Source organism: Molothrus aeneus, chromosome 3 (assembly GCF_037042795.1).
Source record: "Molothrus aeneus isolate 106 chromosome 3, BPBGC_Maene_1.0, whole genome shotgun sequence".
NCBI classification, from domain to species: Eukaryota; Metazoa; Chordata; class Aves; order Passeriformes; family Icteridae; genus Molothrus; species Molothrus aeneus.
The window spans coordinates 56,864,033-56,886,748 of NC_089648.1; the positions used below are offsets into that span (position 1 = coordinate 56,864,033).

A 22,716-nucleotide genomic window follows, 5' to 3' on the forward strand; every position below is an offset into this window, starting at 1 on the left:
TTTGTCAAGTCCTCCAGGCCTTATAGGAGAGTATCATATGTTTGAAAAGCAGTACAGGGGTCATCATCTACAAGCTTTTTGTGTGTTATGGACACAGCTAAACAATAAATCACACAAATGCATGGGTTGTTGCAAGATTAATAGGGTAAACATCTAGGAAAATGTGACACAGAACAGAAGCCGAGTGTCAGGGGCATCCTGGTTGTTCATTTCTAGTGATTGGCTCCTGCCCAAGGAGAACTATTGCTTTCAGTTTTACAGATATTGAAATAAGCTAATTAAAATGGTCATATTGAATGAACATCCCACAGGAAAAGATTATATAATTTTCTGTATTTTCTTATGTTGCTTGTAGAAGTGACCTTGACAGTGGGCATGTGCTTATATTGCTTGTTTACAGGGAAAAAATACAAATTTTTTCTTCAGTAATGGTAGCCCAAAGTTTCTCTGTATTATATTTTTCTGCAATACATTTTGCAAGAAAAATCAGTGTGGCTGCACTTCTCAAAGGGTGAGTGAGGTTTGTCCAGGAAAGGTTTGTCCCTAACCAAGGCAGAACACGGTGTAGCAGCATGCTGGAATCCATCAGCCCTTAGCAGCACACAGCACACACGGATCAAGTAACAGAACAGCCTGACTGAGGGGACTTTTCATCCTTTTCACACCAATGCAAATGCTCTGAGGTAAATGTGTTTCAGAAGAGAGAAGGGCTAACTAAGGTTTGCTAAGCACTAGCCCCTGATTCCCTTTCAAGGCCCTAGGATAGAGCAGGCTGTCCCCAGATTGCCTCAGGAAAGGATTGAAAGCTTCTTCAAGGACACCTTCTGCTTCTTCAGCTCCTGCACAGGAGATGAGAGACTTCTGTTCATGTGGAGAAGAAACTATGTTTTAAACTTTTCCATGTAAACTGTGGCAATGACTGATGTCTAAGACTTTTGGAAAACCTCAGGAATCTTCCCACTTCTCAGAAATTTGTGGACTAAGGGGTGTGATCTCAGTCAGTGCCATATATTCATTTTAAATTGTTTTAACAATCACAGTGCTCTTTGATATCCTCTGTAATCTCAAGCAGATACTTTTATATGCATTGTCACTGTACATCTCAGAAGGTGATTTGTAAATCTGTTCAGTGGTGAGGGAAATGAATTAAAAGCCTTTTATTATAATCAGAATTTAATATGGTCTAGCAAAATTGCTTAGTTTACCTGACATATGCTATCATTTTTATTTAGTCTATCACATTGTTCCAACAGCGTTGTCTTGAAATAATTACTGAAGAAGACAAGCTCTCATCTGGGTAAAACACAGCAGCATAAACTCATTTACTGCAAATTAAAACAGATGGGAAATTGCTGTTGCTTTTAATATGGCTGGACAAAAAATAAGATTGCAAATCTGTTAAAAGAAAAGGCAAAACTGTGGCTTACAATCTCTCCTTAACAAAGTATTTACAGCACCCCAGTAAAAATCAGTGAATTTATTCATACCAATGAATTAGAAACTTTAAAAGAAACATCTCTCCATAAAAAAACATTGGATGCCTGTAGACAGCCCCCGGGGGAAAAAATAATTGAACAAAGATTTCATTAGAATAACTCAGAGAAAAGACACAAATATTGAAACAACAAATAAAGAAGGTTCATTCTAGAAGCTATGCATCACTACGTGGATGTGAATCATCCCACTAAAACTAAGAAGGCTGCTTGTCTGCCTAAAAATAAAAACCAGTGTGTGCACCAGTTTGTAGAACGAGGAGTGTACATTCTAACACAGAGTGACCTGCCATGGCCTGGGCTCTATGGATACCCTTTAAGCTCAAGACCAGCCTGGCTGGGGGAACAGAGGTATCTTCATGCACACAAACTTTTTCCTTCTAGGTCTGTTAGTACATAACAGATGTATCAGAATCCCAACACAGTTTTAACAACAGAAAGTACAGGTTCTGCTCTGCTGGGCACATTTCCTGGGCTCTCAGCATTGTGCTCTGCCTGCACATCTTCCAGCACTTGAACAAATGTAGATTTGAAAGGGAGTAAAAATTGAAGGCACACTATCTGTATGAGATGTATTTCATTTAAAGCAAGAGTTAGAGGTGTTCTCCTTATTACCAGAATTACCTCAGCAGTTCTAGTTGGTTTATATGATCCTTCACTTAAAAAAAGAAAAGTATATTCTTCTTCTTCCCATTCAGGAGGGATTGGCTAAATGAGGGACAACATGAAGAACTCTACATTAAGTGTTTTGAGGGAACAAGTACATGGTTTTGGTGTTATAGCGTTGTTTAGAGGGCCCTTGTGGATCACCCATCCCACTCCAAGGCCAGACTATGATCAGTGCTGGAGCAGGTCAATGTGGATTTAGTCGGGTCAAGGCTTGGAAACCTCCAGGGATAGAGTTTCCTCCAGCCCTCAAAACAACCTGTATCCAGGCTGCTCTATGCTCTAGGTGGGCATTTTATTTCCTAATGGCCAAGCTGAACACTCATCTTGCTGCCATTGCCCCCTCTTGCACCTTGTCACCACTGGGAAGAGTTTGGTTCTGATGTCATTGTAGCTCTTGATCATGAAATCATAGGCTGCTTTTCAAGTGCCTTTGACCTCCTCTTCATCAGATGCTCAGATGCATGCTCAGATGCTCCTCTTCACCAGATGCATCAAGCTCAGCTCTTCAGCCTCTCCTCAGTGCTCCTGTGCACTAGAACCTTAATAGCCTTTCACTCTGGCTCCCTCCATTTTCTTAACATCTTTCATGAGGTGGGTGGCCAAAATTGTCCCACTTTCCAAATCCTACTTGATTTCACCCTGTGAAATAATAACATGAGAAATGATCTCAAATGATTTTGAAGATGACTTTGTCTCATGATGTCATACTGAAAGTGACTGTAGCTGATGATGTTGCCTTCAGAGAGATGGCTTCAACTTGAAGCAGCCAGTAAGAAAGAAAGGCCTGAGAGAAAAGAAGGTGAAATGAAGAAGCAGATTAAGCCAAAAATATCACTCCAGGGAGTAGTGGAAATGCTGGAAAGAAGACAGAGGACAAAAACAAAGCTGAAAAAGAAGACATGACAAAGACCAAGGGAGCAGTATAGGAAATTACACCATAACACTTTTGTTACACTGCAATCCAGACAAATGTACGCTAATATGATCTACTTAGCAAATGGGGATGGGTCAAGTTTGAAATCATTTAAGCTAAGAAGTTTCATTCTCCAGAGAGGGGAAAGCCAATGGCAAAAAGAGTCCTCCAAATAATTGTCTTGCTCTATATCATTGAGCATGCTGCTCAGGAGCTTCATGATGACAGCCCTTGAAATATATCTTTCATTTATTTCAGTCCCTTTATAAGTCTGCAGGAGAATTACATTCCTGTTTTGGAGCGGAAGGTCCAAAAATCCTCTGTTAGGGATTTTGTCTCAGCTTTCTGTGCTGCTCACTTGTACGAGCATACCCAAACTCACCTCTGCCAGCTGACTGAGGAATGACTTAATAAGGGGAATCAATCTGGAATTTGAATTGGCCCTCCTGGAAATGCTATTTGAAGTCTTCCAAAACAATGAACAAATTGTCCATACAAGGACTTCCTCTAAAAATTACTTCATTGCATTTAGGGCAGTACACTACCCTCCCCACAACTCTGCAAACATCTGACTAACAGCAACTTGCTCAAGAGAAAATGAATAAGCAGAACTTCACTTTACCCAAGAAGAACTGTCACATTTTTGGACTTTTTCCTGGGTTCTGAAAAAAAAATATCACATGACAAAACCAAAGGAGTGAACAGCCCTGACATCACGAGGGTTGTCAGTGTACTCCAGACTAGATAATGTTTACAGAAAGATGATGAGGACTAAATTTCTATCCTGTCAAAGCTGTGCATGGTAAAGAAATGCCTTGGCAGGCAGGATCAGAAAGGGCTTTCATCGTGTTCGCACCTTGCTGCTGTGCATATTTCCCTGGAGTTTTTGTAGCACAGATGTATCCCAGAGTTTTTGGAGGTAAAAGAGAACAAATTCCTCTCAGAAAATACAGCCTGGAAATAGCTTTCTCTTTTTATAGAAGCCAGAGCATTGTTTATTGATTCTTGCAGCCCAGAATGGCTCTACAACACTGCTATTTCCGTGGGATGTTGTGTTTGTGCGACCTGCCTTCAGCTGTTGTGTCGTGTTGCTATGTGCAAAGGCTGACAGCTGGTGTGTTTCGCTCCAAATTAGTGCCTGCCTTTCACTCCAGAGTGAAGTAATACCTAAACACAGGGCCAGATTCCAGCTCTCTATGGAAATGCCCCCAAAACAAGTGAAAATACTACCAAAACACATGCTTTGTACCCATTTCCTGATCAGTCACACGATACTTCCTCTTTCTATATGGAGTTCCCCACACACTCCCACATTAGTTCCCTTTTTTTTTTTTTTTTTTTTCCTTTCTTAGCAGTCTAAACATTGTGAAAAGAATTCAGCATCTCAGCAGTTCCACATTTCTTGTAAGCTGGCCCCACAGAAGTGTCAGGATGCTGAGCCATGCTCTGGATGATGGCATATAGCCTGGAAGCCTGCATTTCTTCCTGTGGAGCAAATTCAGAGTAAAATGGGATTTTGAAATCTATTTCAAGATCTCCTGTGAAAAGGACAGTGTCTCACAAAGCAGGACTTTTTACAAGTTGATAGCTGTAATATATTGATAAAATAGTTTTTAATCAGTTTAGCATTCTTAAATTCCTTAAGGAGCATTTGAATTGCCTCTTTGTTCCAAGCAAAGGTTCTCATGGTCCAGGACCTCATCTCCAGTAATGGTTCATGTTAGATACCATTCAGAGATGTCTCACAGTCTTTGACAGAGCTAGAATATCAGTTGGTGACCTAAAACAATAGCTGCAATTTTTTTTCTAAGTAATCAGTAAAGGAAAAGAAACATGGAAATAAATGAAATAATATTCTCAAAACACTCTTGATAAAGGCAAGTGAGTGGATGCCCAAGGCTTAGCTTCATTATATGTTTTTTTGTGAATTTGAATCTTATAGCTGCGCTGCACAAGGTGATCCATTGATAGTTTTGTAAAAAACTAAATAATCTCTAAATTAACAGGGATTAGGACTTCAGAGACACTGTTAAAGGCACAAGATACTGACAAATGCCCAGAGAAGTTTATGCCCTTTCCTGGCAGCCACAAATAGGCTTATACAACAAAGTGGGACCTGATGTATCTGTCTAATAATATTCTTCAATATTTAAAACCACCACATCTGAGAATAAAAATGCATATAAAGACAAAACACTCATTACATTAATGAAATAATGTTGGTTCTCACAGTTTCTAACCTTATAATAGACTTTCCTCCACTCTGAGAACAAAACACATTTTCTTGTTAAGCTGTTTTTAACAAATATGTTCACTAGTTCATTAGTCATTACTGTACATACAAGTATCTTTCAGTGAGCACAAATGCTTGGATAGGAGTCATTTTATATTATTCTATGATAGGAGTCATTTTATATTTTCTATGACTCACACAGCCAAAGTGGCTTGGAAATTCACTAGTTGTGATTGCAGCACGTAAAGACAAACATACTTGAAATAATCAAGGCGAATGCTCTGGGGTTTCAGTACTTACAGACCTTTCATCAGTGTGACCTGAGACTACATGAAAGAGTTGAAAGTTCTGTGTATGCTGCTCAACAGAGTTAAACAATCTAGAATAAATATGTATTAAATTAAATGCACAATCACACCTATATATATGCATATGTACATAATACTAAATATGAGAAAACTGTGGTCTGTAAAAAGTACTTCACAATGCTATCTCTAGACAAAGCTGAGCATACTTTACTACCCTGTACTATCTATTTTGAAACAGATATAGTGAAATCAAAATAGGATTAGGCAGATATAGAGTTACTACTCAGCTGAATCTGGCATAGGCAGATCAATGCATATTTCATAATTTCATATCTCAAACACCGGCAATAACACTTTTTCTTCCTTTCTGAGAAATGTCTTTCCTTTCTGTGGCCCGTGTCTGCCACTAAGCACTAAAGAACTCAAAACTGTGGATCAGGTAAAAAACAGAGTGCTACTTTCAAACCTCATCAAACTTGGGAGAAGACAGCATTTTACTTTGATCCCAAGTACAATAGTTGTGATTTAAACCATTCTTTTGAGTCAGTCAGTCTGGGTCAGTCACCAAAGGAGCAAAACTGCTGTCTAGTTTTGCTTTGTAGGAGGTGGGCTATATGTCCAATGAGTTGAGCATGGGATTGAAAGTCACAAGCCTCACAAACTGTTTATTCTATTTCAAGCTCATCATATGACAGTGACCTAAGTCATCCAACTTCCCCATCTCCTCATTCTTTAAAATGTCGCTGCTAATATTTGCCGGTTTGAAGCTTTAAAGCGCTCAGGATAAAAGCATGCGTAAGTAAAAATCTTTGCTGAGTGAAAGTCATGAATAACAGCACTGGTCAGAGAGTTCCCTATAACTACAGAGAAATCCACAATACTGTGCTTTGCAAGTGACTAAATGCTGCCATTGGCAACTAAATTATGCTTAGCCTTTCTGCATTCAAGCTTTACATTTGCCCTCAGTGGTTCATCTGTCTATACTAGTGCTGAACACCAAAGGCAGAAAGTCTTGTTTTCAACCTCCTATCTCATTGGACAGTACTTTGCTTAATCTCTTATGTTTTAATTTCTTCACCTGGCACTTTATCTGTTTTTCTAAAGAACTCCACTGTCAACAAAATACAACCCGCTTAGTAATGTTTCCTATATTGCAGCAAGCTAAGGCATGTTCACAATGAGGCAGAGTTCCAGGACTTAATTTTTCTGATGCTCTAGTAAAAATATATAGAGATTGTTGAGTCTCTCATGTTCTTTCTTCCCTAAAATCCCTAAAATAAATTCTATAGTGTTATTAAGCTTGTCTTGTGTGAAAGATCAAAAGATCATTATATTCAGCTAGGCAGAGAGGTGTTGTGGTCATCTCACTGAAGGTATAGAGATTAGTGTCACACTGAGAATTATGTACCAGCCACACTGCATTCACCAGAAGTCCAATAAGATAAACCTGCTCTTCCCCTTTCCTGCATGCAAGCATTTTCTGAAAAAAAATTCATATTATAAGGTTCTGATGGGAGCATTACAGAAGTATCACAACTACTTGGAGCATGGCACACTTGCAAATCTGTATTCCTTTTTTAAAAAAAGTTTAAAATAACACTGCAGTGAAGGCATATAAGATCAATAACACTATGCCTTGCCCACTAAGTGGGCTGGGACATGTCTGCCTCCAGCTTCAGCTGTGCCAGCTGAAGAGGCTGTGCCCAGCTGCTCATCACCTGGCTGACTAATGTAAGTCAGTGGGAGCTCCCACATGGAGATCTGCCAGCTGATCCAAGTGTTGGTAACACCCACCATGTGGGTGCTGATGAACAGATGCACATGCATGGGGGTGCAGATGCCTTTGCTGAAGGCTGGAAAGGTCATATACTCACAGCCTGTGGTCCACTGCATGACTGTGCATGGGTGAGTGTCTGTGCTTGTCAAATCTCCTGATTCTTATCCTTGAACTAGATGAAAATTTGGAGATAGTTAAATATGAGTTAAGAGGAAGAGACAAGAAATGTCAGAGGAAAGGTTGTTGGACATGATATACATAGCAGCAAATGCAAGAGTTGTTACACAGACAGCCAGGTTATATGTTCCAGCATCTTCTCTTGGTCTTGAAGCCTAGTAAATCTATGGACAAAACACCAGAGCTTTTCTTTGTAGAGTCACACAAAGCAATTACAAAAAACTAAAGGCAATTTCTAGCAAAGTAAATAAAACCCGTATCAAAGGTTTCCAATTTACTTTGGTAAAGGTGTTAAAAAAATGGGCTAATGGAACACTACAAAGAGATTCACAGTACAGTGAATGACTGAACAGGTTTGAAAATGGCATCTAGAAATGAAAAGAGAAATTAATGCTGGGAATGTTTGTGGCTTTTTCCTTCTGTATCTGCCTATGAAACAGCTGTGGGATTTTTTTGTCTTACTGTAATATTCTTTGTGATGATCATATGCTGTGGGAAAAGCACTTTCCTGGCATTTCCAACATGTTGGATGGTGGCAGGTGATGCTACCAGTTGCCAGTTCAATGGGAATATGGTTATACTTCCTTCCTTCCCCACAAATCTAGATTCAGGTCCTTCCTGCAACAACAGCCTTTTAGCTGCCAGTGCTCCAAAGTCCCCCATTTTTCACTCTGATGGGTAGCTCCTGCTGGGAAGGGAGCCAGGGCTATAGTAATATCAGATATCTCAGTGGCATTCCTCCAAGGTACAGCAAATGCCTCCACTGCCTGCTCTGGCTCTTGCCATCCAAAACTGTCTGTTTACAATGTATGTAAACCTTACAAATAAGGTTGGCACATAGGGAATATATATTGCTGTACAGTAATAATGGATTATTCCAGATACTAGCATGGGAGAAAGTTAGCTCTGCATTTAGTTTTTGGTGCTGCCCCAGATCTCCCTCAGATGAGACACATTGTCTACCCTGTGGTTCAATTCCCACCTTTGTAAAATAGAACTAATATTTTCACATCTCTCTGAGATTATATCAGGCACAGTGCAATGCAAGATAATGTCAATTAATTTCAAGAAAACTGGTATGTCTTGTATATCCACTCAACACACAACCAGACAGGGCTGCTGGCTGGAAGACAACATGTATAATCCAACCTTGAGGAGCACTATGGAGAGTTATAACAATGTTACAAGTATTCTTTCAGGTCCATAACTAGACTGGACTAAGGTTGGGAATCTCTGGCTCTGGCTAACATATGTGGTGTTTACACTTGCCACAGGATTTTTTCTTTTATGTAAATATATATAGGTCAGGAATAAAATAACCAGCTCTCTCAGCATACATAGACAAAATTACTCTTTAAAGCGATTCCACATCTTTTACATGTAAAAACTTCAGAAATAAAAAAAAAATACGTAATTCAAATCAGCCTCTACTTATCTGTGGGTTTAAAGACCAAACTCCTTCAAATAAACAGTAGACGCTGCCTTATTCAGGCCACAGATGCAGAGTTGCCTTCAGGGTGCTTATCTGTCTCTTCTGACCAAGGAGGGTACATTTGGTGACCATGTGCCTAACTTGAGTACCAAGACCTAAGGAAAGTAAATATATTGTGAATGAATATAAAAATATTTTTACTCCATTTTGGACCAGTTACCTAGGGCAAAATTAACACTTCTTCCCTTACTCTCTATCTTAGATGAATTAGTCTACACTCAGAAATGCTGTAACAACCCTACATTTATCTGGGTTCTGCAAGAGACCCAATATCTTCTAAAATTATAAATCACTAAGCACAAATCACTATAGATAACCCCCTATTCATCATGCATATTTTGCATCCTTCCTCCCAGGACACCTTTTAACACTTCTTGAAAGAAAACGTCCTACAAATAATAAGGAATATCGAAACTCAGTGTGATGGCAAGAGACACAATGGTATCACCAAGAGGAAAAGCATTGACACCTGGCAGTGTGTGTCTTCCTTTATCAGGCCTCTGTTTTCACATTGCCAAGAATCGAACTTGTTTTTAGTTAGGACCCAGCTGAACTTCTCTCTGGCAAAAATTCCTCTCTTTGACAAATTCTCTCACTATTTACATCATTTAGTACCTTATCTTCAATGTTGCTGGAAGACTTACAGACTTAAAGAGATCTTTTCTTTCAAGATAATGAACTGATGATGATGACAATCATGATGATGGGGGTTTCATACACACATAAAGGACATTGAGATATCATGATAGCCAACACTAAGTGGAACACTAGATGAAGAGATAAGAGAAAAAGAGATGACCCCATAGCTAGGTTAGTTCAACTGACATTTGTATTTCAGGACATCTATTTCATGCAAGACGTGCAAGGAAACGTGTTCAGATTATACCCTTGTCAGAAAATGCATAAATGCCCTTCTGCAATTATCCTTTAAAAACTAGTTTTGGAAGAAAAAGTCTGAGTGTGGGAGTCAGCTGACAGTGTAGACTTACACTGTTCATTCTGGAGCTCCTCAAATAAGGCTGCCTTGTGACCAAGGAAACCAGCAGACTGAACTCATAGCATCACTAAGAATGTTCATTTTTCTCATGACTTGTTTTTCATCACTTTTCCATCATATGTTTTCACCTCCTTTTCCATATTAGCACTATTCAGTTCTGCTAAGACCAGATCCTGTGTAGTCACAGCACATTAAATTTCATAATATCAATAATGAATTTAAGTATCTGTCATCCAGTGCAGTTTTATGAGGACTCTAATCTAGACAGACTACACAATACTGCAAAGACTTTTACTAACCTTGGGGTGGCACACTCCCAGGAAGACACGCTCAGGGGAAGGCATACAAACACGGTTTTCCTGCAGTCATCCCTCTCTGATTGCTACAGGCTGAAATACCTGCAACATTTACTCATAAAGTCACAGCGACAACAACTGTGTTAGACTCAAATTCATGTGTTGGGACTAAAATGGAGCTCAGGGCATTGCTTATCAGCTATTATAACTAGAGGTCAGTTCATCTAAAGAATGCTGTAATTTTCCACTGGTTTCTACAAGGATGGGAATTACTTTTTTTTTTCACAGCACAGCCCTGCATCACTCTGTGATCCTGTGAGCATAATCCCTTGGCACTAAAGCCTCTTACTGACAATGTAGTAAACCTGCTCTGTGGGCAACAGAAAAGGGAAATAAAAGATGTTCCAAATTTGTATTTCACAAAATATGACACTGAAATCAATTCGATGTTTCCAGATCAATTGGGGCTTCAGTCAATAAACTTCCTGTCAACACAATGTCTAGAAGACCTGTTGACAGCATTTGAAAGCTCCTGATTTAAAGTCTCTGTTGGGCTTGTTATTAAAGCTGTTACTCAGTTACTTATCTGTTCGCAGACACCATTTGTGGGGGCAGCGTGAAGGTCTTGACTGAAAGTTTTGGCTGTTGCACATAAAACTTAATTACAAGGTCAGAGACTTTTGTTCAGGATATACAGGAGGAAAATAAAAGCTTCTGAAATTTTGCTTCAGAGGACAGATGCTGTTAAAGAGTGCCATTGTCTTCTATAGTTGGGGGCTGTGTCATTCCTGCTGTTCAAACCCTGAACTTCATCTTCATTTAATTAACCCAAAGCCAAATACTGCTGAAAATATTTGCAGAATTTGAAGAAGTTTCCTTCCAGAGTCAGCCAAGTAATTCTAGGAACCTGCTGTATCCTAAGGTCTTGATTCAGCAAGATAAGTAAGCAGGAATTCATTTATTCAGCATTGAATTCATTGCCAAACTGAAGTTCAGAAGCTATCAGAGAATTGAATTCCTGAAGGATTGAGGCACTGAGTTCCAAATCAGACAATGAGGACAAGTACAGAATCAGAAGGGAGCTCACAGGTTCATGTGGGCTGCTGAAGCCTCCGACCTTCCTGAAGGGCAAGAGGGAGAAGTTTCTGTGTGCCCCGAAAGCAGTGTCAGGCAGGACTAACACCTGCCTGCCCACCACCCAGGAATAAGCCCTGCAAACAGCAAGGCTTTTTTAGGAAGACGAATTTACACAGCTCAACTACTGCTGAATGTGCTTTGAAGTGCTTTGAGCAATACAGGCCCACGCTAGTGATGAGCTGCTGTTTGTTCTTTAAGATAAATCAATTCACATCCCTCCTGGCTTTACATCAGGTATGTCCCAATCTCTGAGTCAGCAGGACCCTGGGGTGACCCATACCAGTAAGCCAGCATGTTTGTGTCTGCTCTGCCCTCTGCCCAAGTGTTCCATGGTTCCAGCAGAGTCTGTGTCTTTCTGCATCTCTCACAGCCTGGATGAGGGGCTGTTTTGAACGCTGTCATGGTGAAGAGCTTGATGAGCAAGTGTTTACCTAGTGCTACTTTTACATGGAATACATGTACTTGGAAGAGCCAAATGCTTCACATTAGGTTACAAATCAAATCAGTTCTCTTCCTTCTTGCCAGTGAGCAGCAGTTCCTGGAGTTTTCTGGTACAAATAAAACAGTATCATGCCACTCAGAAGTGCAGTATAAGATTGTCAGAAGGTGAGTATGTGCCCAAAGTCCATACAAGTCAGTCTGGGTTACTGGGTTAGCTGGTCACTTATCATTATCTAATATTGCAATATGACATGAGAAGGAAAAAACAGGCAACTATTCAGGGATATGCTTCAACCCATCCCTGGCTTACAGGGATTTGTGGCACGGGAACATTTCAGGTCAGACATGCTGCCTGTGTAGTTAAATCTTGGGTGTTTTTTCCTACCTGATTTGTCCATCCGTTCTTTAACTCACCCACTCTTTTGGAGTGTGCACATCCTGGGCCAAAGAGTTTTATAAACTTTTAGTATTCTGTTTGTGGAGTCTCCCTTTCACTTTTATTTTCAGCATCTACCCTCTTCTTTATTATTATTCATTTTGCTTTGAAAAACTCTTAATTTAGAATTTCAGGACAGTTTGTCAATTTTTTAGGCTGAGGAAACAAGTAACATGAGTGTGGAACATCACTGTGATTCTTTGATTCTTTTCCTGTATTTACTTTTTAGCTGTACAGCCCTAAGCCATTGTCTATACAAATTTTTGATGCGATTTATTGAGATATTCTGATGCTCTCCTGCAAGAATTGGCATCTGAGAAATGGGATCTTTGATTACTTGTTCCTTTCTTGTGCTCTCTCCTGCCTTTTAACTCTTGAGGCTTGCTGCCGTCATTGTAAGGAAAAGTTTAAAAATGCAACTTTAGGACACCTCGGGCTTTGGAGAACCCAGTTATGAATTGCTTAAAACGCTGCATAACTTTAACTAAAAAAATAATACTAATTCGTCCCTTGGGCGACATTCCTGCCTTCCACGTTAAGAACATCGCTGCTACGAGGCACCTCGAACACGGGGAGGGGGCGAGGGCCGTGCCGGGTGCGGGAGCCGGCAGGTGGGTGCCGCACGGAGGGACAGGACAGCGGCTTCCCGCGGCGGGGCGCGGCCGGGGTGCGCGGCGCCGGCCCGGGCGGTGGCGGGCGGCGGGGGAGCGGTGCCGCGCGGGCGGGCGGGGGGCGCCGCCGGGGCGCTGCCGGCGGAAGGCGCAGGGTGCCAGGTCGGAGCGGGGCGCCGGTCCCGCCCCGGCGCTATCCGGCCGCCGGGGAAGCCCGGCCGGGAGCCGCAGCCCCGCGCCCCCCGCGGGCAGCAGCAGCAGCCCCCGCCCCGCCGCTGCCCGTGCCGGACGGGAGGGGAGGGGGCGCAGGACCCGCGTTGTGGGTGCGCGGCCGCTCGCACCGCGCCCTGGCCGGGGAGCGTGGGCAGCGCCAGCTTCCGTGGGGCAGGGCCGGAGCGGCCGGCAGGTCAGGGAGGGCCGGAGCGGCCCCCCCGCCCCGTTCCGCCCGTGCGTGTGTTTGTGTGCGCGCTGATTACAGTAATTTTGAGGGTGATGTTGCAACGGGGCAGAGTGTGCGGGGCGGCCCGTGCTGAACTTTATAACGCTCCCGCATGTCAGCCGCCCTCGATAGCGCGTCCATAAAGGGGTCAGCGGGAGCGCCGGCCGGCCTCGCCGCCCTCGCCGCCTCCCTCCTGCCTGCGGGCCGCCCGGCCAGGAAGGGGAGTTATTCGGGATTGCAGCAGCGGCCGGGAGCGGGAGCCCAGGCACAGCCTCCGCGCCGCCGCGCCGCGCTCGGGGTCCCGGCAGGCAGCAAGATGAGGGGCAAAGAGGAGAAGTCGTCGCTGAAAGGTGGGTTCACCGCTCCGCCCTGGCAGGAGAACTGTTCTCCACGGGGAAAAGAACCCTCCCAGCAGCGGGGTCCCCGCGCGGCGATGCACCGGGGGATACAGGCGGGTGCGTGCGGGGGACAGCCGAGGCAGCGCTTGGCACGAACAGAAGCCAGGTGACTTGGCGAGAGCAGCGGAGTCCTTGCAAAGAGACCGACGCAGAGCGGGGGCGAGGGCGCTGGTGTAGCCGGCTGGAGCGGGGGCGCTTGCGGGCGGCGTGGGGGGCCGCGGCTGAGCCGGCAGGACGGCAGTGGGTGTCAGCCTCTGGCAAGCTGTGTAGAACTGCGGGTGGATAGTGCCGGAGACTGGGAGCCGCTTGCCTCTGTGCACAGCCGGCAGGAACGTGCCGCGGGTCATCGTCTTGTAGCCTAGAGATGCCAGCAGGCAGGAGGGGCAGGGGACAGTGACTCTGGTGACCCTCCAAACTGTGGATCTCGAGTGGTTTTTAACAGCAATACTCTGAAAACAGTTCGAAGGGACAGAGACAACTGTCTGCGTCTCTTTCAATCTATCAAGCGGGGTTTTTTGAGGATAGTTTTAAATTCCAAACTTTATTGTGGAATTTTTTTGTTTTTCCTTTTTTTTTAATTTTTTGTTCTCCACTTACATTAATGACAGTGGCAATCTCTGTGTGCAACAGAGTGAGGAAAGCCACAAGTGAGAGAATTTAGAGCCCCGCCAGCTGCAGTCCACGTTTCCTTGCTTCTCCCGTCGCCGCTTCCTTCCCTGGCGCCGGCTCCCTTCCACTTCCCCGAACCGGGACGGCGGGGCCGGCCAAGGCCCCTTGCTCCGGGAAGGCCACCGGAGGCTCGGAGCCGGCATTCCTCCCTCTTTGCTCTTTCCCTATAACGCCATTGTAGCGCTTTTGAAAGACCTGTGCCCAACTCGCAGGGGTCTGTCTCTCCTCCGGGTCATCCATCTTGCCGTTCAAGGTGCGCTGCTGCCTGTGACGGCTGCCCTGCTGCGGTGCTTGCCCTCCCCCCCGAGGCGCAGGGTGCAGGCAGCTGCCAAGGGATGCCGCCCAGCGGCCGGCAGTGGTTGTGGGGGGGGGCAGCAGCAGCGGGTACAGAGGGAAAAAATAAAGAGTAAAAAGACGGTCTCCGGGCGGGGGGAGGACGGGGGCAGGTTGCAGCTGGAGCCGCTGGCCGCAACCCAGCGCCCTTCGTTCAGACAGCGAGGCGAAACACGCGCATGAATAACACCCCGTCGGGTGGAAACTTCCAGCCGCCTGTAGGGCGCAGGAGCTCGGCACCCCCCTGACCCATGCCAGAGCTGCGGGCGGGGATGCGCCCCGGCGGGGCAGCCTGGCGGCAGGCCGTGGTCCTTCCCGCGTCCCCCGGGAGGAGGGCTCCGGCTGCATCCTTTCACCTTGGGCGTCGTGCATGCACTAGCGCTCCTGGTGTGCCCCCGGCGCGGCCGTAGGGAAGCGACTGAGCCATTAAATCCCGGGTACACGGTGTTCCCAAATGACCGTGTACAGTAAAAACAAAATCTGCAGAGCGGGGTTGTTTTCCTTTCTCCCCGCCTCCCCCGTTATTGCACTTGTCCAGCCCTCGGTCATCTCCCCAGCTTTTCTAGAAGCAGATTTCTGCTCTCTCCTCCAAGTTCAGGGAACGGATTTTTTTTTTCCTCGTTGTTTCCCTTTTTGGCATTAATTTTTTTTTCCTTTTCCTTTTAGTTATGTCCCAGCCAGGATCAGGGCAGTGCACAGAAGGGACATTTGTTTGTTTTATTGAAAACCGGGCAGGAAATTTTGTTCTTCTGAGTCACTGCGGCTCCTTCAGGGAGACGTCAGCGTCCCTTATCGCCGCTCAGCCGGTGCGGCGGGACCGGGAGCGGACGCAGACTGCGGGCTGGTGGGGGGACACCCATACTTTCGGGAAGAGGTGGTCGTCCTAAAAACACAGCTTTATATAACCGTAAAATAAGTGGGGCTGGATAAAAAAAAAGGGGGGAGGGGGAAGAGAGAAAGTCGGGGTTACGGGAGTTTGCTGTCAAGGGAAAAAAAAAGGATTTGATTCGTCTGCCTGTGGATGCTCGGCATCCTGAGGCAAGGTCCTGCGGGGGTACTGTGTGGGGGCTCCCCTGAGGGTTGCGCCCAAGGTAGGGCGGTGGCACAGGCAGCGACGATTCCTTCCCCTCCCACTCTCGACATCCCCCGAGGCGGCCACTGGCCGCCCCTCACAGGACGTCGAGGGGGGCGCGATCGTCGCCGCCCCGCCCCGGACCCGCCCATCGCCGCCGCCACATAAACGCCGCCGGGTGCTGCGTCAAGTCAGTGCGGTGCTGGGAGCTGGTGGTACTGCGCTCTTGCTGTGTATCCCACTCTCGCTTCAAAATGACCGTGAAAGCAGCTGAGGCGTCTGGTCCTACCTTGACTTACTCGAAGATGAGAGGGATGGTGGCCATCCTCATCGGTGAGCGGCGTGCAGACTTCTTCAAAGATGCTCAAGGGGCTGTGATTTTTCTGTCACGGTGGCTTAACGATTTTGTTTCTCCTTTCCTTTTACTTTATAGCTTTCATGAAGCAGAGAAGAATGGGACTAAACGATTTCATTCAGAAGATAGCCACCAACTCCTATGCATGCAAGCAGTAAGTGTCAGAAATCTTGTGGGGAGGGGATTTCAGTCACAAATATCCCTAGATATTGCGAGATCTAGTTTAAAAATAATGTTTGCTTACTGCAATTCCTGCGGCATTACTGTTACGGAAGAATTTATTTGTCTTGTTGAGGTATTAGTCACTTTGCAACCATCTCTGTGAGCTGGGTTTGGAACAAATAAGTCAGAGATTTCTAGGGACCCGTCCCTATTTTGTGCCGTACTTAGTGTGTATATAAATGTCTTTGTATGATGGAACTTACTGTCACTAGAAAAATTTTACTCTTTAAATCGAATGGATTGTTTTGGTTGCCTTCTGTAGTAGACTCAGCCAAAACTCTTCCGCGATACGTGCTTGCCCTCTGGTGGAAAGATCTGCCTGTGCTGCTCCTGGTAACTCCTAATCATGTGTGCTCTTATCCTTGCAGCCCTGAAGTTCAGTCTATCTTGAAAATCTCTCAGCCTCAAGAGCCTGAACTTATGAATGCTAATCCTTCTCCTCCGGTAAGTAGATTTTACTCAGTGTGACATTTTTAGAACATCAATTCGGCCACTAATAGAAGTGTAGCAAAATTAGCATCATGAGTATTGCATTAGTGCAATCTCATAGCACACTAATGTAAACAAGAAGGAGTAGTTGGGTTAGACTGAAACTTTCTGTTTCAAACATAAAGAAGAAATGTTTAAGAAGAGTTATGAGTTATTTCATCATGGAATGTGTCAAAGACTTCAACAAGCACTTTTAAGTAAGCTATGGTTGTTAGACTCTTCTTAGGCAGTACCTATTAGTTTAAGGTATCTGTTAGAGATCAAGTTTTAGTGGCAATAAGAGCGTTAGTCTTTATTTTCAAGGTCCCTTTATTTATATTTCTAGAAATGATAAATTGTTGGGACTCTCACTGCTGAGCTGCTTTAATGAACATGGTTTCTGTTTATTTTTCTAGCCCAGTCCTTCACAGCAGATCAATCTCGGCCCATCGTCCAACCCACATGCCAAACCATCAGACTTTCATTTCTTAAAAGTGATTGGAAAAGGCAGTTTTGGGAAGGTAAGCATAACTTTTATTTTCATTCTAATTTATTTATTTATTCTTGAGCTCTTCTGTGAAATACCAGCGAGTGGGGTTTGTACTGCCATTGGTGAGTGGTGATTGCTTAAACCAAACCTGAGCACATCCAGTGCAGGAGCAGGGACTCTTCATTTGAATGAGTCAGAAGAGCCAGGGAACTCAGTCCTCTAGGGCTGTGAATAATAGATGTACTTGGCTTTTGGAAGAGAAAGAAGCTAGATGTAGTATCTTTGGGCTAGATAATTCTGCCAGAATGGTAACAGTGTCAGGCATTTCCAGCAAAGGGCTTGCACATTGAACCAGAGGGATGTGGCAGTGCTCAGAAGCTAAAGTAAAAGCTTGTTGCTGGCTGTGTTTACAAGTTGTTCCATATTTCAGTATTACTCAGTTCTGCAATTTTATGCACTTTCAGGTCCTCCTTGCACGGCATAAGGCAGAAGAGCAGTTCTATGCTGTCAAAGTCCTGCAGAAAAAGGCAATCCTGAAGAAGAAGGAGGTAAGCTGCCCTTCTCAATGCCATTGCAATGTCCATCAAAAACATTTTTACTGCTACCACTAAGCAAGTGTGCTAAATGTTAATGGATTTCTGATGTTTTCAGGAGAAGCACATTATGTCAGAACGCAATGTCTTGCTGAAAAATGTGAAACACCCCTTCCTGGTCGGGCTTCACTTTTCCTTCCAGACTGCAGACAAATTGTATTTTGTCCTGGATTACATCAATGGTGGAGAGGTAAGCAGTAAGAAAATTATTAGTATTTCCTATCATGTGCATGGTGGTAGGGTAGACATTTTCACACTTCCTTTTAAATACAAAAAAAGTTGCAAGGGGAAAAGTCATGGGGGAGAAGTTACTAGATTCAATGTTTCTGCCTGCCAACTTTTGAACTACCAAAGGATCCTTAGGCCATTTCCTACTATTGTTCTCCCGTGCTATATATGTTGAGTCTAATTAAGTGCATTGTTAACAGGCTTTGGCGCCGTTTACACAACTTTGTTCTCTCTGTCTCCTGTAGTTGTTCTACCATCTCCAGAGGGAGCGTTGCTTCCTGGAGCCGAGAGCCCGATTTTATGCTGCTGAAATTGCCAGTGCACTGGGCTATCTGCACTCCCTGAACATTGTTTATCGGTGAGCAGCCTTGTTCAAATTTGTTGTACAGAAAAAAACCCATGTGCTTTGTTAAATAAGCATTGAAAAGTTGAGCTCCGTAGGAGCTTGGAATTGCTTTTAATATTTTGTGGTGGCTTAATAAACTTCTCTAAACAGCTGCACCTAAAATACTCTCGCTGTACCTCCTCTAACATTTATCTCTTTCATCTCTTCCTGCAGAGATTTGAAGCCAGAGAACATCCTGCTTGATTCACAGGGGCACATTGTCTTGACTGACTTTGGACTCTGCAAAGAAAACATAGAGCACAATGGCACGACCTCCACCTTCTGTGGCACACCAGAGGTACGGCCAGTCCTCAGCCCCCCACACTCAGCACGACAGCAAGAGCTGTTCTTAGCAGTGAAAACTGACTTGTCCCAGGTGTATGTAAGGCTGGTTACATGAGCAGGGGGCATTATGGGCCTTCTAATAATAGGGCTGCCAGTGAAGACATGTAGGATGCATGGAGCTTGCTGAGCAGGGGAGAGCAGCTCTCAAGCCATCTGCCTGTCTGTAAAAATACTGTAGCTTTCCTTTAGCTTAGATGTTGCTGGGATTCAGTAAGCTGCTTTCATTCATGAATGGGGAGGCTTTCTTGGTTGTAAAGATCCCTGTGGCTCACATGGCTCTTCCCCTTCTCTTAAACAGTATCTTGCTCCTGAAGTTCTCCATAAGCAGCCCTATGACCGGACTGTGGACTGGTGGTGCCTTGGAGCAGTCTTGTACGAGATGCTTTATGGCTTGGTAAGCAACAAATCTTTCATGACAGATCAAACTAGCTTACTCAACCTTTTCCCACAAGAAACCCCATGCCTGCCTGTCAGCCTCATTAACTCCTCCTTTTCTGCTTCCCACAGCCACCCTTCTACAGCCGGAACACCGCAGAAATGTACGACAATATCTTGAACAAACCCTTGCAGTTGAAGCCAAATATCACTAACTCAGCTAGACATCTCCTGGAAGGCCTCTTGCAGAAGGACAGGACAAAGAGACTCGGTGCCAAGGAGGACTTTGTAAGTGAGAACTGGCCGGCGCCCACATGCAGTGTTGGGAGGATGACTGGGACGTACTGTTTACATTAGCTTGGTTCTGAATTAATCTATTTTTCTCTCTCTTAACAGATGGAGATTAAGAATCATATCTTCTTCTCCCCAATTAACTGGGATGATCTCATTAATAAGAAGATTACACCCCCTTTTAACCCAAATGTGGTATGTATCACTTCTAATTATAGAGTGCATGGAGAGTGTGTTTTTACCCCTTGTCTTTGTGGGGTGCCCAGGAGTCAGGGGCAAATGGCCAGATGGGTGTGTTTGGGGAAGGGAACTTTCCTTCCCCTGTATCTGTCCAAACAAAGTGAAAAACAGGTGGTAATTGACTTTTTGGTGATGATCCATCTAAATTTGGCTGGTTTTTTTTGTTGTCTCACATGCCTCATTTGCGTGGCAATTTTAAAATAGTGCCCAGCCTCCCCATTTTACCAAAGGGGAAGTTAAGGTATAGGGAGCAAGTAGCTTCCTTATGCCAGAATTACAATTGGCTTGTCAGATACTAACATGTAAAGTGAGAGATCAGGTTGTGGAGGTTGTTCTTCATCGTTTTCTGAGCATTTTATAAACTTCATTCAATATCTAGGAGACCAAAGTCCTGCACTGCAAACTGCTGTGTGGCAGAGTGGCATGTTTGCATTTAGCTTCTGTTGCATGAGCTTAGTGGGAGTGCATACTAAATTGAATCATCTTGTTTTTAGTGAGTCAGTGTGCTACAGTATACAAAAAAGGTCAAAGTAAACTGTTAAAGCTGCTGAACAGTGGGCCTGAGGTGATAACACTGTGAGTCTCTGTACAAGGGTGCTTGTCTCCATAGTGAATTGAATTGCGCACTCACAAAATCTTAAGGTCTAAATTCCTTTTCTGTCCTTTCCACAGAGTGGCCCCAGTGACCTGCGACACTTTGATCCGGAGTTTACAGATGAGCCAGTCCCTAACTCCATTGGCCAGTCCCCAGACAGCATCCTCATCACTGCCAGCGTCAAAGAAGCCGCTGAGGCTTTTTTGGGCTTCTCATATGCCCCACCTGTGGACTCTTTCTTGTGAACATTTTTATTTTATTCATTTTTAATAATAATAACAACTATTATTTTTATTTTTTGTTTGGCCTTCTGGTGGAACTGCCAGTTGACCAGTCACCTTGAAAGAGATTTTGCACATTTCCACCATGGCAGCTTTGCAGCCTTAATTTCAACTACACTGTTTGCTGGAAGCTTTTTTGAAGAGCACATCCCTCTCTAAATGAGCTTTACAGGCTTTTCATTTCCATTTGTTCTTCCCCCAAAGTGGTGCTGTCTCCTTGGGAAAGAAAAAATAAAATGACTGCTGCCATAGACTGCTACGGCAGATCGTAGGAGTAAGAACAAGCTGTTTTGTAATCGTGCTCGAAAAGCCTTGCCTGGAGATCTATCTGAACGTGATAAGGATTTTATGAAATGTGCCTTTTTTCTGATGAGATCTTGTGAGCTCCAAAGCTTTCCCTGTTGCAGAGTGTGTTTCTCAGTTCATTTATGTGGGTTTACTATGTGAACAAATGGTATGCGTGTGGTCTGCGTACTACAGATGGACTTAGTTTAAAGCATCAGTGTGACACTTGCAGGATACCACAATGTGGGGCATTGTTTGTTTCTTCCATATTTGGAAGATAAATTAAGTGTAATTTTGAAATTTCTTTTGTAAATCTATACTGTCAACTAAAATTATTGAAATGGGCTCACAATTACTTGTATCCAAATGCTTGAAGAAAGCATTGCTGCTATGAAAAAAGATTTCTATTTTTAGAAAGGGTTTTTATGGACCAAAATGCCCCAGCTGTGCAGTCGGTCAAAGCTGTTGGTTTCTTTTTTTTTATTTTTTTCTCCTTTAGTTTAAAAGATATCATCTGTAAAATGGGCATTATTTATGGTCTTGGGGTTTGAGGGATTTTCATTCCTGATTGTATGTATTGTACAAAAGATGTGTACATTCAGTTGTAACTCTAGATGTATATTTAAACTTACAGACTTACTTGTAATGTATACCATCATTGTAATGTAATATAATTAACATGGTTATATGTATCATATTTTTTTGTGACCAGACCCATAGGTTTGCAGTAAAATCCTGAAAAATACTTCCATGAACTTTGTCTTATTTTAAAACAAAGGTTTTAGCAAGATTTAAAATCCCAGCTGCCAATCAGCTAAGATAATTTTGTTTAGGTGTGTGATGGTTATTCCATCAGACTGCACCCATAGAAGTCTTGCCGTGGATACAACTTGGCAAAGTACGTGGATACAACTTGGTCTTCCAACTAACTATGGGTGTTGGGAGTGGTTGTGTAGTGTGGGTGTTCTTTCGTGGTACAAATGCTCCCATTCCCCCAAAATTAGTTTCTCTGCCTCAAGCAAAGTGAAGGTGCTGCTCTCTGGTGTGGACAAGGCACAGCTACACTTGAATGATGTCCTTAGGTAACCAAGACAGGAGAGGTTTTAGCACAGCATTGCAGACATACACTACAAACAGACTATCATGGTACTTTGGAGACGACTCCTGTTGGGGAGTCCATCCTGGAACTTCTAACCTTGCTGCTGTGATGTGGGGCAGTGCACTGTACCCTGAGTTTACCAGTGTTCCAAATCTATTCAGGAGTTGGATTTCACTCACTGATCATATGCTTGCAGCTGGAGTAAAACTGACTGTTTACCTAAAACTGTAGTTTTTTTATTACTGAGTACTGCTACCAGATGGCCTGCAAGAGGGACTTGTGGCCAAGAAGCAAGATCACCTACTTGCTTCTTGGGTGATCCTATTCAGTTTCCTTTGTGTGGTGATGGATGGCTTTTTTTCTCTTATGCAGCCTCTGCACCTTCTTTACAGTTCCCATTATCCATTGGGTATTTCAATTGTTGATCTTAGCAATTCTGAGAATCCAGAGGAGCAGTTGCTGAGAAAAGTTGGACAGTCGAATGTTGCTCAGGCTGCTGTGATAACAGCAGTGTAAGCAATTCGCTAATAGGGGTGGTATTTCTATTAATTACATTTCTGAGATAAAAGCCTG

The 22,716-nt window shown here is 43.9% G+C and overlaps 1 protein-coding gene across 3 annotated transcripts in view; it reads left to right on the plus strand.

Moving 5' to 3' along the window:
* Positions 1-21,789, plus strand: part of SGK1 (serum/glucocorticoid regulated kinase 1) — a 69,802-nt gene extending 48,013 nt beyond the window's left edge. Inside the window, exons 1-12 of one of the 3 annotated variants that reach the window (XM_066546991.1) lie at positions 13,517-13,769; positions 16,325-16,400; positions 16,837-16,912; positions 17,353-17,457; positions 17,891-17,974; positions 18,078-18,209; positions 18,493-18,605; positions 18,807-18,930; positions 19,276-19,371; positions 19,485-19,640; positions 19,749-19,838; positions 20,556-21,789. In XM_066546991.1, coding sequence (XP_066403088.1) covers positions 13,532-13,769; positions 16,325-16,400; positions 16,837-16,912; positions 17,353-17,457; positions 17,891-17,974; positions 18,078-18,209; positions 18,493-18,605; positions 18,807-18,930; positions 19,276-19,371; positions 19,485-19,640; positions 19,749-19,838; positions 20,556-20,723 — 1,458 coding nt within the window. In that variant the 5' untranslated portion in view covers positions 13,517-13,531 and the 3' untranslated portion in view covers positions 20,724-21,789. Of the gene's footprint in view, positions 1-13,516; positions 13,770-16,070; positions 16,225-16,324; positions 16,401-16,836; positions 16,913-17,352; positions 17,458-17,890; positions 17,975-18,077; positions 18,210-18,492; positions 18,606-18,806; positions 18,931-19,275; positions 19,372-19,484; positions 19,641-19,748; positions 19,839-20,555 lie in introns of those variants that run through there. The other 2 variants (XM_066546992.1, XM_066546990.1) reach the window with 2 other exon arrangements.
* Positions 21,790-22,716: the final 927 nt, after the last annotated feature.